The following is a 17,654-nucleotide window of genomic DNA, read 5'->3' on the forward strand; positions in this document are numbered from 1 at the left end:
TTTGTAGAAAGGCAGGAATCCAAGTGAAGTAAAAGGCTCTTTAGGTAGTATCTGAGTTACAGAAATCGCCTAAAACCTGAGTTTGGAGGAAGGAAAATCAGTGTGGCTGAATGCTCTTTGTTCATTCAGCCCATTTGTTCACAGGTGTATGTCTAGCTACTGGACCAATGGATGCTATTTTCTAAACTGGGAAACTAACTCCCTAACTAATCCAGGGAGGTGTATCACAGAGAAGAACAGTGCTAGAATAAAACAGTGCAGGAATAAAACAGCAACTATTTCCTGAAAGCCTCCTGCTTTCCCTCCTTATCTGTGTTTTAGGGTTTTCTTTAGATAGCAGCCTCAATATATACAGCTGCAGGAGAAACTCTTGGGTATAGGCCTGCAGATTCAAGGGTCTCTTATCTGCTCCTGTGGTTTTCAGCTCAGCCACGAGACCACATGGCGCCCAATCCCAGAGCTTTCAGCACTCCAAGGAATATGTAGCCCTCTGATGTTTTGAGGACTAGGAATAAGAAGCTGTGAGAGGAATAGGAGTAAAAGGAAACAAGAGCAGGGGAGAAATAAACAGAAAAGAAGGAAAGTTGAGAGTAAGGAAAACAAAGTGGACAAATAAAGGAGAGAAAGTTGCAGGTGTGCCATTTCATGGACAAAAAGAAAGGGGGGAGGTGCCAATTTACCACACTGCCAATGGGTGTGTGTGTGTGTGTGTGTGAGCCACTCCATTAAAGTATTTAAAAATAAGGAACTACTCATATGAAACCATATTTACATAACATTAGGTTGTGACATAACATGGCACAGTCAAAGCAGAAATGCTATACTTGAGCAAGCAAAAAAAACCCAAACCCTTTCTTAAAGATGATTGTCAAAGAAAAAAACAAAATTGTGCGTTGTCTTTTTTGCTGAAGGCTAAAAAAGATTTGGGTTTGTGTGGGGGTTTTTTTTTTTCCCCTTCCTCCTTTCCAAAAGCTCTTCCCCTCACTCTGTCTTGCCTTGTAAATATTAGGAATGTAAAATTTTGCCTTTTGAGGTTTTTGCTGGAGGTTTCTTTGGAGGTTCAGAGAAGTGGATTGGGAGCTTCCCGGGCCTTTAATTGACAGGGCAGATGTGTTTAAATTTTTAACTAAGAGATCTTTTCTCCCAGCAGTTTGTCAGAATTTGAGTTAAATAGATGTTAAAGGAAAGATTAACTAAAAATTCCATCTCTTCATAGTTCACTGCCATGGTATTTGTGATGTCATAATGCTACTATTTCTTCTGTTTTCCATAGAGTCTTCCAGGAACAATGGGGTAAACAAGACCTAAATTTCTACTTGTAATAAACAACTAGAATAAAAACAGTTTGGCAGGTGGGTGAGGGTGACTCTTTCGTAACTTCTTTATACATCTCAAAGAAGAAAAACAAAGAGATACAAACTTACTACTTTTCCTTTACAAGTCATCTTTAACTTCTTAGGGCTCAATCCTATACACTCTTACTCATATGAACAATCCCACTGAAGCCAATGACAGTACTTGTTGAAGCTGGACTTCTTCCAGAGAATAAGGTTTTGTACAGTCATGCCCTTTTTTTATGCACTCAATTGTGCCTATGTATTGCAGATAGCAAGAGACTGTCTCTGAAGTTTTTAGCCTCATGATCATTAAATTAATCATATATTTTAAGTACGTCATCTAGCCAGAGTGTGCATATAGGAAATTAATACATCCCCATTTTTAACACAGTTAAGACATACCAATCCATAGTAGTGTACTATACATTATCACAGTATTCTAGACTAGAGTATCAAATGAGATGTGGCTTCTTTATGCCACTCTGGTGGGGCAAAAAGGCCAGAATCTGAACACAAATTGCTAGCAGAAAATTCTCTTGGTGGCATGAAGCGGACCCAGCTGGCTGCTGTCCCATCTGCCCTCTACTCCATTGTAGAGGCATATCACAGATGCTAGGGAAGCATCAGGGGAGGGTAAGTAGTAGAGTTATGCCTAGTCTCCACTGCTATAGTGTCCTTAATGGTATAATTTAAAGCAGCTATGCAGCAGCTCTAACTCTCGGGGTGGGACCAGCACAGACAGGCCTTTAGAATTTGGGAGCTGTAACTAGTTTTCTGGCCCTTTTATCTCATGGGTCAAAGGGAACTTGCGTGCCAGAGATAATCTGTCAGTATTAACTTTCACTTTATTATGTTAAAAATAAATCACCAGCTGTACAACTAGTCACTCTCATACATCAGAAACTGAGACTGTTACCCTCTCTGCTGGTTGGTATTTGTAAGATAGCTTAATTCAGAGTGGTGTTTCTTGGTATAGCCTGTTGTTTTTTGGCCCAAGTTGCTGACTTAGGAAGTGATAACATTTTAGCTGCTTATCTATGACCAGCAGCCTTACAGAGGAATGCTAATGAATCTGTCATGAGGTAGTTTCCAAACACTGCCAGAAATAAATTTCTGTAACAAACTTGATTGGTCTCCGTGTCAAACCAAGCTTTGTACAACTGAGCAACTGTAGAAGTGAGCTTTGTGCAGTAAGCTTGACTTGCTAATCAGGCTGTGTTACTTCTGCTTCATATGTCACTGCTAACCATCATCAATCATAAAGACCCTGGAATTGGAAATTAACCTGCAGTTTTGCTCAATTGTGCAAGGCATAATAAAATACAGTTTCTCAGTATCTTACTTTAACCTGTGTGTTTTAAGAATTGTGATTATTAGTGACACATTTATCCTCTTATCTACTATCAAGATAAAACATTGATACTGCAAGATTTTTTTTATTGTAGCTAAAAATTAATGTAAATCTGTGTTCTTCTCTAAAGTGCATTGACTACATACCGTTTTAAAAATCCTTGTGCTTGATAGACTTTGCTCCTATGTTTGTCTTTTTATTTTTGTTTTTCAGTTTTCTCTTCTCACAGCACCTCAGACCTAAAATTAGATATCCCTGTTTTTTGTGAACTGAAAGTATTTTCTTTTTTTATTCTTTCCTGTTCAAACCACTAACTAATTTAGACAATGCATATATAAGAAAATAGAGATTTTTAGCTTGAATCTAATTGAGGGGTATATCTCCATTGATATAATGTCACATTGATAGACTGTTACCATTGGTAGAATGGTATTTTTGTTTAATTTTGATTTTCCTTGTTCATACGCCCCTGGCATGCCATTAGGGTGGTTTCCAAGTTATTGTAAAGAACACAAGCGGTTCACTGGGTGCATGGAAGTGGTATTCCATCTGTTTGGTACTTGCATACTTCTAGAAATGGCTGGTTTGAGACAGGAGTTTTAATTTTGGGGTTCTAGTATTCAATTTAGCATACAGTTTTTTTAGCCTCATGTGATTTCAGTTGTCAGAGTAGTCATTCAAATGTGATGAAAGATGCCTGTGGATCCTAGGTGAAGTCATTGCCTCATTCCTATGTAGATTAGACCTTTCCTCCCTATAAAGTCTGGGCTTTTGCATAAGTGGGGCAAAAATATTTTACATTGAAAGCTATCTGTTTGCACAACTTTAGGTAACTTAAAAAAATTGGGATTAGGAAGAAACTTCTTATATGGACATAATTGGCCACTTTGGGGTTTCTTACACTCTCTAACACATCTGGTACTAGGCATGGTCAAAGAGAAGATAACAGATTAATTGGCTACCAATCTGATGCAGTACGTCCTCTCCCATTAATAGTTTTTGTTTTTTAATTTTTTGGTAAAAAGCCAAATCTATTGTAAGATTTCTGTACAAAGAGAGGTTGGGTCTGGTGTAGATATTAGCTTTCCTAAAGCCTGTTGCTGAATAATATCTTCTGATACTTCCCTGTTGGGAAGAGGGTTGAAAAACAGTTGAGAAACCTTATGGGCAGCTTTTCTGACCCATTCCCTTTCAAGAGTCAGACTTTAACCGGAACTCTGTGTGCTTCATAAATCTATATGACCCCTTCAAAGCTTGTTGCTTTCACCAATAGAAGTTGGTCCAGTAAAAGATATTACCTCAACCACCTTCAGGTATATTGAGATCTGGCTAGTTATGAAGTTTCATCCAGTAGCTAGCAGTTGTTGACTTTTTCGTTTTTAAACTGGGAAGATTTGTGTGGTAACTGAGTTTGTTTTAATAGCCTGTTTTTGAAATAAAAAATGCTTTTTTGATTGAAGACTTTTAAAGCACTGTCTTTGATTTTTGCAGCTTTCAAGGTGAAGTGTCAGAAAAACAACATCTGAAACTTGCTGGGACAAAGAACGGTCATTTGTTACCTATCACTATTTGGTAAGTTTATAGATTTTTATCTAGACAAGTTTTGCTGCTGGTTTGCACAGCTATGATTGATTAGTCTGTTCAAGAAATAAGAGGCAAACTAAGGTCAACATCCTAAGACATTGGGCAGGATCCAGTAGTGGTTTTTTTTTTTTCTGTTTGTTTGGTTTCTTTTTTTGCAACTGTGGAACTTACCACAGAATTGTGCTCCAGAATCTTCCACTTTAAAAAAAGTTTTCTAGCCCTTTTGGCTGTGAAAAAAATCTTCCAAATGTGAACCAGTATAGTTTTCCTGAGTCTGTATTAACAGAGAAATCTAAAGATGGCAACATAAATGTCAGTAGTGCTAACCACTTCACTGCTGAACAGTTTTGCAGAATCATTCAGCGAATTTTAGATGCAGTGGTAGACATCAGGGAGAGGGCAGTAGGACAGTTACTGGTAAGGGTTGCTGGGAGGGGAAACTGGAAATTCAAGCCCCTCTCAAAAATAATTTCAAGCCATCTCTGCACTCATGTAAAAGAAGGTAAAAAAGATTTATTCTCTACCCAGTGTCAGTTGTCTCACCTGCCTCTTAGGCCATGTCTACACTACCACTTATGTCGACAAAACTTATGTCGCTCATCTGTGCAGGGGAAAAAACCCACCCCCCTGAGTGACATAAGTTTTGCCAGCATGAGGGGTAGTATGCACAGCGCTATGTTGATGGGAGAGGTTCTCATCGGTACAGCTGTGCCATTGTAAGCTTGCTAGTGCAGACATGGCATTAGATAAAACCCAGACCATCTCCTGGAGTGCTTAATGTGCCCACCTTGCCACTTTTTTTTTTTAATCAAAACCTTCAGTTTCCTACCTGCAACTTCTACAGTACACTTACAGGTTGTTAGAACAAAAATATGTATCACACTGGAAATTTTGTGGGTAGTACAAAATCTATTAATATCAAAATAATGAAATTAAGGTGCAGGGAAGGAAGGGAAAGAATATTAAATACTGGGGTCTCTGTCCCTTTTTCTTTCTCTCTTACTTTCCTTTGCTCTCAACACTAAGCAGATATCTTTTAAATATGAGAGTATAAACTTTACTAGGCGTCTTGCTCTTTCAGCTAGGACATGCAGATGGAGAAGGTAACAGGAAGAAACATAAACACCTTACTTCGTCAGAAATATAGTTACAGTAGAAAGGATAGCCCCATACTTTGAAAACTTTATATCCTTTTGATTGTCAGAACTGGTGAGCCCCAGAATGAAGTTTTATTTTTAAGAACAAGGATTAGTTTTGCTAGCAACCAGCTGTCTAGGAATAGGGATTTGAACTTGAGAGTCAAGTTTTCTTGAACAGTCAGGACCTAAACTATATTGGAGAATTTTCATCTGATTTGGGGGAAATGTTATTAACGCACAGTAAACTACTGGAGATTTGCTAGCTGTAGTTAAACTAGACTGGAACTTTTACTCCATTCAGTTACTAATCAGGGAAGATTAACTCAGGTCCTGTGTGAAAGGTGGTCTTGAGAATGGATTTCTTTGGGTATGTCTACACTACGGAATAAGGTCGAATTTATAGAAGTCGGTTTTTTAGAAATCGGTTTTATAAATTCGAGTGTGTGTGTCCCCACAGTAAATGCTCTAAGTGCATTAAGTGCATTAACTCGGCGGAGCGCTTCCACAGTACCGAGGCAAGCGTCGACTTCCGGAGCGTTGCACTGTGGGTAGCTATCCCACAGTTCCCGCAGTCTCCGCTGCCCATTGGAATTCTGGGTTGAGATCCCAATGCCTGATGGGGCTAAAACATTGTCGCGGGTGGTTCTGGGTACATATCGTCAGCCTCCCGTTCCCTCCCTCCCCCCGTGAAAGCAAGGGCAGACAATCATTTCGCGCCTTTTTTCCTGAGTTACCTGTGCAGACGCCATACCATGGCAAGCATGGAGCCCGCTCAGGTAACCGTCACCCTATGTCTCCTGGGTGCTGGCAGACGCGGTACGGCATTGCTACACAGTAGCAGCAACCCCTTGCCTTGTGGCAGCAGATGGTACAGTACGACTGGTAGCCGTCATCGTCATGTCTGAGGTGCTCCTGGTCGCCTCTGTGAGGTCGATCAGGAGCGCCTGGGCAGACATGGGCACAGGGACTAAATTTGGAGTGACTTGACCAGGTCATTCTCTTTAGTCCTGCAGTCAGTCCTATTGAACCGTCTTATGGTGAGCGGGCAGGCGATACGGACTGCTAGCAGTCGTGCTGTACCATCTTCTGCCGAGCAGTCATGAGATGTGGATGGCATGCAGTCCGTCTGCTGCCAGCCAAAGATGTAAAAGATAGATGGAGTGGGTCAAAACAAGAAATAGACCAGATTTGTTTTGTACTCATTTGCTTCCCCCCCCTCCCCTGTCTAGGGGACTCATTCTTCTAGATCACACTGCAGTCAAGGTGCAGCGAGGTAAATCTAGCCATGTATCAATCAGAGGCCAGGCTAACCTTCTTGCTCCAATAAGGACAATAACTTAGGTGCACCATTTCTTATTGGAACCCTCTGTGAAGTCCTGCCTGAAATACTCCTTGATGTAAAGCCACCCCCTTTGTTGATTTTAGCTCCCTGAAGCCAACCCTGTAAGCGCCCCTCCCAGCGTCAGAGCAATGGCAAACAATCGGGCATCTGAGAGTGCTGTCCAGAGCAGTCACAATGGAGCGCTCTGATGGGGCTAAAACATTGTCGCGGGTGGTTCTGGGTACGTGTCGTCAGGCCCCCGTTCCCTCCCTCCCTCCGTGAAAGCAAGGGCAGACAATCATTTCGCGCCTTTTTTCCTGAGTTACCTGTGCAGACGCCATACCACAGCAAGCATGGAGCCCGCTCAGGTAACCGTCACCCTATGTCTCCTGGGTGCTGGCAGACGCGGTACGGCTTTGCTGCACAGTAGCAGCAACCCCTTGCCTTCTGGCAGAAGACGGTGCAATACGATTGGTAGTCGTCCTCATCGTGTCCGAGGTGCTCCTGGCCGCGTCGGCTGGGAGCGCCTGGGCAGACATGGGCGCAGGGACTAAATTTGGAGTGACTTGACCAGGTCATTCTCTTTAGTCCTGCAGTCAGTCCTATTGAACCGTCTTATGGTGAGCAGGCAGGCGATACGGACTGCTAGCAGTCGTACTGTACCATCTTCTGCCAGGCAGGCAAGAGATGAGGATTGCTAGCAGTCGTATTGCACCATCTTCTGCCAGGCAGGCAAGAGATGGGGATGGCTAGCAGGCGTACTGTACCATCTTCTGCCAAGCAGCCATGAGATGTGGATGGCATGCAGTCCTTCTGCACCGTCTGCTGCCAGCCAAAGATGTAAAAGATAGATGGAGTGGGTCAAAACAAGAAATAGACCAGATTTGTTTTGTACTCATTTGCCTCCTCCCCTGTCTAGGGGACTCATTCCTCTAGGTCACACTGCAGTCACTCACAGAGAAGGTGCAGCGAGGTAAATCTAGCCATGTATCAATCAGAGGCCAAGCTAACCTCCTTGTTCCAATAACAACGATAACTTAGGTGCACCATTTCTTATTGGAACCCTCCGTGCAGTCCTGCCTGAAATACTCCTTGATGTACAGGCACCCCCTTTGTTGATTTTAGCTCCCTGAAGCCAACCCTGTAAGCCGTGTCGTCAGTCGCCCCTCCCTCCGTCAGAGCAACGGCAGACAATCGTTCCGCGCCTTTTTTCTGTGCGGACGCCATACCACGGCAAGCATGGAGCCCGCTCAGCTCACTTTGGCAATTAGGAGCACATTAACCACCACACGCATTATTCAGCAGTATATGCAGCACCAAAACATGGCAACGCGATACCGGGCGAGGAGGCGACGTCAGCGCGGTCCCGTGAGTGATCAGGACATGGACACAGATTTCTCTGAAAGCATGGGCCCTGACAATGCATGCATCATGGTGCTAATGGGGCAGGTTCATGCTGTGGAACGCCGATTCTGGGCTCGGGAAACAAGCACAGACTGGTGGGACCGCATAGTGTTGCAGGTCTGGGACGATTCCCAGTGGCTACGAAACTTTCGCATGCGTAAGGGCACTTTCATGGAACTTTGTGACTTGCTTTCCCCTGTCCTGAAGCGCATGAATACCAAGATGAGAGCAGCCCTCACAGTTGAGAAGCGAGTGGCGATAGCCCTGTGGAAGCTTGCAACGCCAGACAGCTACCGGTCAGTTGGGAATCAATTTGGAGTGGGCAAATCTACTGTGGGGGCTGCTGTGATGCAAGTAGCCCACGCAATCAAAGATCTGCTGATATCAAGGGTAGTGACCCTGGGAAATGTGCAGGTCATAGTGGATGGCTTTGCTGCAATGGGATTCCCTAACTGTGGTGGGGCTATAGATGGAACCCATATCCCTATCTTGGCACCGGAGCACCAAGCCGCCGAGTACATAAACCGCAAGGGGTACTTTTCAATAGTGCTGCAAGCTCTGGTGGATCACAAGGGACGTTTCACCAACATCAACGTGGGATGGCCGGGAAAGGTGCATGATGCTCGCATCTTCAGGAACTCTGGTCTGTTTCAAAAGCTGCAGGAAGGGACTTTATTCCCAGACCAGAAAATAACTGTTGGGGATGTTGAAATGCCTATATGTATCCTTGGGGACCCAGCCTACCCCTTAATGCCATGGCTCATGAAGCCGTACACAGGCAGCCTGGACAGTGGTCAGGAGCTGTTCAACTACAGGCTGAGCAAGTGCAGAATGGTGGTAGAATGTGCATTTGGACGTTTAAAGGCGCGCTGGCGCAGTTTATTGACTCGCTTAGACCTCAGCGAAACCAATATTCCCACTGTTATTACTGCTTGCTGTGTGCTCCACAATATCTGTGAGAGTAAGGGGGAGACGTTTATGGCGGGGTGGGAGGTTGAGGCAAATCGCCTGGCTGCTGGTTACGCGCAGCCAGACACCAGGGCGGTTAGAAGAGCACAGGAGGGCGCGGTACGCATCAGAGAAGCTTTGAAAAACAGTTTCATGACTGGCCAGGCTACGGTGTAAAAGTTCTGTTTGTTTCTCCTTGATGAACCCCCCCGCCCCTTGGTTCACTCTACTTCCCTGTAAGCTAACCACCCTCCCCTCCTCCCTTTAATCATTGCTTGCAGAGCCAATAAAGTCATTGCTGCTTCACAGTCATGCATTCGTTATTCATTCATCACACAAATAGGGGGATGACTACCAAGGTATCCCAGGAGGGGTGGTGGAGGAGGGAAGGAAAATGCCACACAGCACTTTAAGCACAGCACTTTAAAAGTTTACAACTTTAAAATTTATTGAATGACAGCCTTCTTTTTTTTGGGCAATCCTCTGTGGGGGAGTGGCTGGTTGGCCGGAGGCCTCCCCACCGTGTTCTTGGGCGTCTGGGTGTGGAGGCTATGGAACTTGGGGAGGAGGGCGGTTGGTTACAGAGGGGCTGCAGTGGCAGTCTGTGCTCCAGCTGCCTTTGCTGCAGCTCAACCATACACTGGAGCATACTGGTTTGGTCCTGCAGCAGCCTCAGCATTGAATCCTGCCTCCTCTCATCACGCTGCCGCCACCTTTGAGCTTCAGCCCTGTCTTCAGCCCGCCACTTACTCTCTTCAGCCCGCCACTTACTCTCTTCAGCCCTCCACCTCTCCTCCCGGTCATTTTGTGCTTTCCTGCACTCTGACATTATTTGCCTCCACGCATTCGTCTGTGCTCTGTCAGTGTGGGAGGACAGCATGAGCTCGGAGAACATTTCATCGCGAGTGCGTTTTTTTTTCTTTCTAAGCTTCACTAGCCTCTGGGAAGGAGAAGATCCTGTGATCATTGAAACACATGCAGCTGGTGGAGAAAAAAAAAGGGACAGCGGTATTTAAAAAGACACATTTTATAAAACAGTGGCTACACTCTTTCAGGGTAAACCTTGAAAGTTAACATTACATACATAGCACATGTGCTTTCGTTACAAGGTCGCATTTTGCCTCCTCCCACCGCGTGATTTTGGTTGAATGCCAGCAAACATACACTGCAATGCTTTGTTCTACAGTGATTCCCCAGTACGTGTTGCTGGCCTGGAGTGGTAAAGTGTCCTACCATGAAGGACGAAATAAGGCTGCCCTCCCCAGAAACCTTTTGCAAAGGCAGAACCGCAAATGCCAGGGCAAAGTAATCCTTTCACATGCTTGCTTTTAAACCATGTATAGCATTTTAAAAGGTACACTCACCAGAGGTCCCTTCTCCGCCTGCTGAGTCCAGGAGGCAGCCTTGGGTGGGTTCGGGGGGTACTGGCTCCAGGTCTAGGGTGAGAAACAGTTCCTGGCTGTCGGGAAAACCGGTTTCTCCGCTTGCTTGCTGTGAGCTATCTACAACCTCCTCATCATCATCTTCTTCGTCCCCAAAACCTACTTCTGTATTGCCTCCATCTCCATTGAAGGAGTCAAACAACACGGCTGGGGTAGTGGTGGCTGAACCCCCTAAAATGGCATGCAGCTCATCATAGAAGCGGCATGTTTGGGGCTCTGACCCAGAGCGGCCGTTCGCCTCTCTGGTTTTCTGGTAGGCTTGCCTCAGCTCCTTCAGTTTCACGCGGCACTGCTTCGGGTCCCTGTTATGGCCTCTGTCCTTCATGCCCTGGGAGATTTTCAGAAAGGTTTTGGCATTTCGAAAACTGGAACGGAGTTCTGATAGCACGGATTCCTCTCCCCAAACAGCGATCAGATCCCGTACCTCCCGTTCAGTCCATGCTGGAGCTCTTTTGCGATTCTGGGACTCCATCATGGTCACCTCTGCTGATGAGCTCTGCATGGTCACCTGCAGCTTGCCACGCTGGCCAAACAGGAAATGAGATTCAAAAGTTCGCGGTTCTTTTCCTGTCTACCTGGCCAGTGCATCTGAGTTGAGAGCGCTGTCCAGAGCGGTCAGAATGGAGCACTCTGGGATAGCTCCCGGAGGCCAATACCATCGAATTGTGTCCACAGTACCCCAAATTCGAGCCGGCAACGTCGATTTAAGCGCTAATCCACTTGTCAGGGGTGGAGTAAGGAAATCGATTTTAAGAGCCCTTTAAGTCGAAATAAAGGGCTTCATTGTGTGGACGGGTGCAGGTTTAAATCGATTTAACGCTGCTAAATTCGATCTAAAGTCCTAGTGTAGACCAGGGCTTTGAATGGTTTGTGCTAATCTCATTCTGTACTGAATTGCCCTGGAATGTGGCATGATGTGTGGATTGACATCAGTGAAATCCAACAAAGCTGCCTGTTGAGAGAAGACTAAAGTTCACAGAAACAAGGTTTCATTTTCAGAGTATTGCTGATAATTTTTACAGCCAAATCTTTTTCAGCTATTTATTTTACAGTTCAGGATCCTACTTCTAGTGTCTAAGAAATATGTTGCTTGTTTCCAGGCATATGACACTTTATTGAAAACCTGCTCACTGTTTAATTCATCTGATCTTTAGCAGTGAGAACTGCTAAATCAATTCTGATCATAGTGATTTAACACAGTTTTCTGTAACCCAGATCTGTAAACTAGTAGTGTTCAGATTTTTCAGCCAGAGGGTCAATCATATTAATTCAGAAAGGTCAAGGGGTCACAGTCAATACTTTTGGACAGATTCTCTGGCCCACTTTTCTCCATTTGCATCCCTCAGATGGTACAAAGGAAGCTGAACCCACCCCACCATTCTCCACAAGTTTTCTGCTGGTGATTCACCTAATGTGATGGCATTCCCAGAGGGTGTAGTGCCTGCGTATTTGTTTCCCTCCTTGTTCTTGGGGACTGTCGCAGAGCAGGTGTGCCCAGTCCCCTTTTGGGATGGGGTAAGAGTTGTTGTAGCCCCACAGCTAAGTCTGAGTGATCACTCTGGGTCTCAGGGTAGTGTGGCCTAATGGTCAAAGTGAATATGGTTGCCCTCTTCTTCCAGGCAGTGTGACCCAATGGCCAAAGTCTAGATGGTTGTCCTCAGGTGCGGGCTGCATGGCCAAATGGCCAGAGTCTATATATAAGACTACAATTTAGTCATGGGTATTTTTAGTAAAAGTCATGGACAGGTCATGGGCAATAAACAAAAATTCACAACCCATGAGCTGTCCATGATTTATACTAGAAATACTTGTGATTAAATCTTGGGGGAGGTGTGGGGGGCTGCTGCTGGGTGCGGGGCATCCAGGGAGCTGCTGCTGGGGGCGGGACAGCCAGGAGGGACCCCTGCTTGGGGGAACCCGGGGACAGTGACACCAGCTGCTGGGGACCGTGGACAGCAGCTGCTCCAGCCAGGGACTGCAGCTGTTCTGGCTGTCCGGGGACCGCTGCCAAGGCCAGCGAAACGCGGCTGCTTCAGCTGGCGGGAGTCAATACAGCCAGCCTCCCTATCGGGATAGAGTGACCTTCTGTCTGGAGTCAATATCTCTTTGTGGCCTAGCAGCCAAAGTCGATATGGCTGCCCTCTTCAGCAGGGCTGAGTGGCCTAGTGCCCTGTTGGGGGAGTGGGCCACCACCTAGGGGGGTGGTGGTAGCCAGGGTAGGGGGATCTGGGCTCTCCCTGCTCCACCAGGTACCAGCTCAGGGCCCTGGCAGGGGGGAATATAAACAAAGCACGCTGATGCCACCCAGCACAATGAGTAGTCCCCCTGAGCTACTTCCTACCCTGTCCCTGGTACAGTGGTCCAGATGTTGTCAGGGTCTGTGGGCTCCATCAGCTTGTGCAGCTCTCAGCAACTCCGACACTCTTTGGGTGTCCGCCTGGGTTTTGGCACCTCGGCATCTGTCGCCGGGGCCTCTGCAGTTTTCAGGCTGGAGCTTGCAAGGTGTATCCTCCCTTCTCAGCAGTCCACCCAGAATGAGCTGGGCTGCTCCCTTTTATACCTGGTCTCCAGCTGGAGCATGCCCAGCAGGGCTGAGGGGGCATGGCCTCCTTGTCCCAAAGGGAGGAGTTAACCCCTGCAGTACCAGTGCGGGGCAGGCATGTTCCGTCACAGGGACCATAGCCAGCTGTTCTAAATTAGAACAGACCCCAGGCTGCTCTGACTTGTGCCAGAACTGACACACAAAATCAAGGTGTTGTTTCTCAGCATCTCTTTTTCTCTTTCCATGTGCTGCCCTGCTTTACTGTAGTTTGTGTTGGGAAGGTGGAGCGATCCTTTGCTAGTAGCTCCCATAGGATCAGTGAGAACTATCCTGCTCTCTCTGGGCACTCACAGATTGGCAAGAATCAGGCAATGGAACCACCTGCACTCTCCTGCAGTGCAGCTCGTGGCCTTCAGGGAAGCTGATGAGGTGCTGCAACAGGGAAGGAACAGTAGTTGTGAGTGCTTTCAGCTCCCGTGCACCAGAGCTGCTGCTGGGGATATGTGCGAGAGGCAGTTAAGGAAGTGGTGCCACCATCCTCCTCTCCATAGAGGCTGATTTAAACACTGTAGTTCAAAAATCACAGGACACAGCTCAGGGAGCACATTTTCAAGTTGCTTTCAAATACATATTTTCTTCTGAACTTCTTCTGGGTAACGATTTAGTCACAAGGGCCACATGTAGGACACCACTGCTGTAGACTACATGATGACCCAGGCTCAGCAGCCCTCTAGGTGTACAATTTTGAAAGACCATCTTAGATTAGCCAAGAGGCTCAGCATCTCTTCTACTTAACACAACTGTTAAAGGAAATCTCAAAACAAAAATAAATTCCTTAGCCAGAGACAATTCTTTAAGGGAATAAAACAAGCACACTGTTTTTGAAGTAAATATATAAGATCAGGACAGCTACAGACATGTTAACCATTCATTAATACATTAACAAATCTACTCTTACAGCCCCTGTGTGAGGAAAGTCAATATTAACTCTGTTTAGGATTTTCAACAGTGCTGAGCATGGGCCAAGCACTACTTCCATTGAAATATTTGGGAGTGTTACCGTTGGCTTTAATGGTAGAGTTAGACCAGTGCTGAGTGCTTTTGACAGTCCCACTCTGAGTGTTGAAGTGCCCACTCGAGAGGCCTTGCAGTGTAATGGACTAGGCATGGGTCTGTAGATATACACTCCTTGGGGCAGGGACCATCTTTGTGGTCTGTGTTTGGACAGCGCCTACGACAATGGGGGCTGGGGTGGCCTTTGGGTAAGTCAGTTAACATCTATGAGCCTCCTTTCTCTCATATGTAAAATAGAGGTAATGCTGTTTACCTATTCCATAGGGTTGTTGTGAAGTATAACTAAACTATACTTATGTTCTACATAAATGCAAGTGTTAAGGCCAGTTAATGGCATGGGGGGTGGAGGGGGAGACACAGCTTGGCTGTTGGCCTCTAAAAGAAGCATTCTTTCTCAAAATGGGGGTCACAGCTCTGAGGAGGTTTGTAAACAGGTATCAGGCGGCCACAACCACCCTGTGATTTTCAGACTACTAAATGGAAGAGTGGTCGCAGGTACAGGGTTGAGGGGAGAAGGAGAAGTTGATATAGAGAAGATTGAAAATGGAGCTGGGGATGAGGGGGTTGGGATGTGGGCTGGGGGTTCAGGCTCTGGGGTGGAGCTGGGGATGAGGAATTTGGGGTGCAGGAGGGGGTTCTGGGTTTGGGGGACTCAGGGCTGTGGCACAGAGTTGGGGTACAGGAGGGGGTCAGGGCTCTGGGCTGGGGTTGGGGTGCTGGAGGAGGTCAGGGCTCTGGGCTGGGGGTGCAGGCTGTGGGGTGGGGCCGGGGATGAGGGGGTTGGGGTATGCGGGGGCTCAGGGCTGGGGCAGGGGATTGGGGTGCAGGTTTACCCTGGGTGCTCCCAGTCAGCGGTGCCGCGGAGATGCTAAGACAGGCTGCAGCAAGTCTGGTTCCAAGGTGAAGGCGTGCCAGCGGCTCTGTCCTGCAGGCACCGCGCCTCCCCCCCAGCTCCCATTGATCGGGGTGGTTTGGGGGCCACTGTTCTAAGGCCATGTCTACACTTACAGGCTTACAGCGGTATAGCTGTACCAATGCAGCTGTACTGCTGTAAGAGCGCTCCTTTAGCTGCATTATGCTGACGGGAGAGAGAGGTCTTCCATCAACCTAATAAAACAAGCTCAATGAGTGGCAGTAGGTATGTCCACGGAAGAGCATCTCCCACTGACATAGCGCTGTGGACATGAGCACTTATGCCGGCAAAACTTACGTTGCTCAGGGGTGTGTTTTTTCACACCCCCGAGCAACAAAAGTTTTTCCGACATAAGTGCCAGTGCAGACATGGCCTAAGTACCTTTCCCAAACCTGAGGAAGAGCTCTGTGTTTCTCAAAAGCTTGTGTCTCTCACTGACAGAAGTTGATCCAATAAAAGACATTACCTCACCCACAGGGAAGTTGTTTTGTAGCCTATAGCAATTGCTAAGTTCAACCAGTATAATTGCTACAGTCCGGCTGTGAGGGAATTTGCTTTTAGTGATAGCTAAAGTAATTTCAGACTAATAGCTCACTCTGGATTTTAGGACCATAATAGTTAGCGATGAAAAAGAGTTATTAGATTACATTTTTCTTCATATAAATCATTTAATTTGGTAGGTTTTTAAAAATAAATTTTGTGACAGGGTCAGGCCAGATGGCTACAGGAGAGTAATCCTGTTGGGATCCGGGAAGTGGGTGGGCAAAGCCCGCACACTGCTAAAGGATCTTCCTCCCCCCCCCCCCCCAGCCTAAGAGGGGGATCCACAGGACCTGGACACCAAATAAATCTGGGGGACAACTAATGAAATAACAGGGACAGGAGTGTGGTCAAAGGGTCAAACGAAGGGAACCGGACAGGGACACCGAGCAGAGAACCCTGGACAGCGCCCACTGTTCCTCAAAGGCTTCAAGAGAGTCAGTGGACACCGCCCAGAGGAACTCTGCCCACATAAGTGAATGGACGGAGGATCAGATATAGGCCCCACAGTCACAGGAGACTCCACTGGCCAACCTGCTCACCCTGGTTTTATAGATGGCCATTTTTGCCAGGGCCAGGAGGAGGTTGACCAGGAGGTTCTGTGACTTTGTGGGACCGCGATAAGGAGTGCATAAATAAAAAGGTGAGGGGAAAAGTGCAACCAAAAACATAATAAAATATTTGTGAGGAGCTGGAATGGGGCTGCAGCCTAGCACACTCCAAGTGTATGTCCTCCAGGGTTTCCCTCACGCCGCAAAAGGGGCAGGTGTCTGGGGTAGGGGTGAACCACACCAAGTACACGACCATTCTCAAGGCTCCATGAAGGAGTTGCCAACTGATATCACCGGCAGGCCTCAGAATATAGGCTGGCCCACCGGGGCTCCTCACCCTCCAGAGGTAGCAGGAAATCCCGCCATTTTGTATTGGGGTGGGACGCGAGGATGAGGACGTGAAGGGTGTGGAGCACGAGCATGTATAGATGTTTTCTTGGCGCAGTCTGGAAGCAGACCGGCTGCAGCTCGTGCAGCTGGCTCACGGTGAAGGGCGGGGTCAGTTGGGTCCACGGGGCAGGGGGCCTGATGAAAAGGTCTGGTGGGCCTGGGGTGGAGGGTGGGCGGGGCGTGCCCTTGAGCAGGACCTGGTCGAGGTAAGCTTGAGCAGTGGGCGGCAAAGCGGCCTTCGCCTCCTTAAGTATGCGCCAGGGGATGCGAGGTCTGGAGAGCCCCATGCGCCGAGCGAGCGTAAGGGGATCCAGCCAGTCTCCCCGGTCGTAGTCCAGGAGGTCTCGGACTCTCATGACTTCTGCCAGGATCAAGCTCTGGCGCACCGAGCGGGACTCTGCCACCTGCACACGGAGCTGGGGGTTGTGCAGCAGGGGCTCTGCGAGGAGATCTACCTCCTCGGTGGCCACCACGGACCTGGTCGTTAAAAACAGTTTCCAAGTCCGGAGGAGGTCCTGGTAGAAGACCGGCAGCCCTGAGAGGTCTCGCGGAAAACCTCCCGGACAGAGATAAAAGAGCTGCCGGTCATATCGGAGCCCTCAGATGCGGCGCAGGATGACGTGCGCCAGTGTGCTCCACGCCGAACTGCCTGCACCAGGAGCCTCTGTAGGGCTTGGAGGCGGAAGACACGGACCTGAGTGTGTAGACACTTCAGGCCCTGTCCTCCTTCCTTCAGGGGTAGACTAAGAACCCCTACAGGGGCCCAGTGCATTCCTGACCAAAAGAACCCCAGAATCGATGACCGGAGGTTGGTCAGGAAACCCGGGGCCGGGACCAGGGTGTTGAGCTGGTACCAGAGCATGGACAGGACTAGTTGATTAAGCACCAGCGCTCTCCCTCGGAGGGAGAGACATCGGAGTAGTCCCGTCCATTTCCAGAGCCGCTCTATCACCCCGCCCTCTAAATTTTCCCAGTTTTCCGGCGGAGAGGGATGCATGGCAGAAAGGTAAACGCCGAGGTAGAGCAGCGGACCCGCGCTCCACCGGATGGTCTGAAGCGCGGGTGGGAGGGAGCTCGCCTGCCGCCAGTCTCCTACCACCAAGCCAGAGCTCTTGACC

General features: G+C 47.6%; 2 protein-coding genes across 16 annotated transcripts in view; one reads left to right on the plus strand and one right to left on the minus strand.

The window, feature by feature from the left end:
• MTMR3 (myotubularin related protein 3) overlaps window positions 1–17,654 on the plus strand; it is a 240,851-nt gene that overhangs the window by 72,093 nt on the left and 151,104 nt on the right. For 14 of the 15 annotated variants that reach the window (XR_012665130.1, XM_048821231.2, XM_048821238.2 and 11 more), the window contains one exon: window positions 4,180–4,260. The gene's annotated coding sequence lies outside the window, so the exon portion shown is untranslated. Of the gene's footprint in view, window positions 1–1,273; window positions 1,353–4,179; window positions 4,261–17,654 lie in introns of all 15 variants that reach the window. The other variant, XM_048821235.2, reaches the window with a different exon arrangement.
• Window positions 9,524–11,383, minus strand: LOC142069362 (uncharacterized). Its single transcript, XM_075120183.1, has 2 exons — window positions 10,449–11,383; window positions 9,524–10,065 (listed from the first exon to the last, which is right to left on the minus strand). The coding sequence occupies exons 1-2, from the start codon at window positions 11,026–11,028 to the stop codon at window positions 9,524–9,526; spliced, it is 1,122 nt and encodes a 373-aa protein (XP_074976284.1). The 5' UTR covers window positions 11,029–11,383.

This window comes from Caretta caretta, chromosome 15 (genome assembly GCF_965140235.1).
Source record: "Caretta caretta isolate rCarCar2 chromosome 15, rCarCar1.hap1, whole genome shotgun sequence".
Taxonomy (NCBI): domain Eukaryota; kingdom Metazoa; phylum Chordata; order Testudines; family Cheloniidae; genus Caretta; species Caretta caretta.

Coding starts and splice junctions, on each gene's coding strand:
- LOC142069362 (XM_075120183.1), bottom strand. CDS start 11,028: ATGCAGAGCTCATCAGCAGAGGTGACCATGATGGAGTCCCAGAATCGC. Junction 10,066..10,448: donor AGGCGGAGAAGGGACCTCTG/GTGAGTGTACCT, acceptor TTTCTCCACCAG/CTGCATGTGTTTCAATGATC.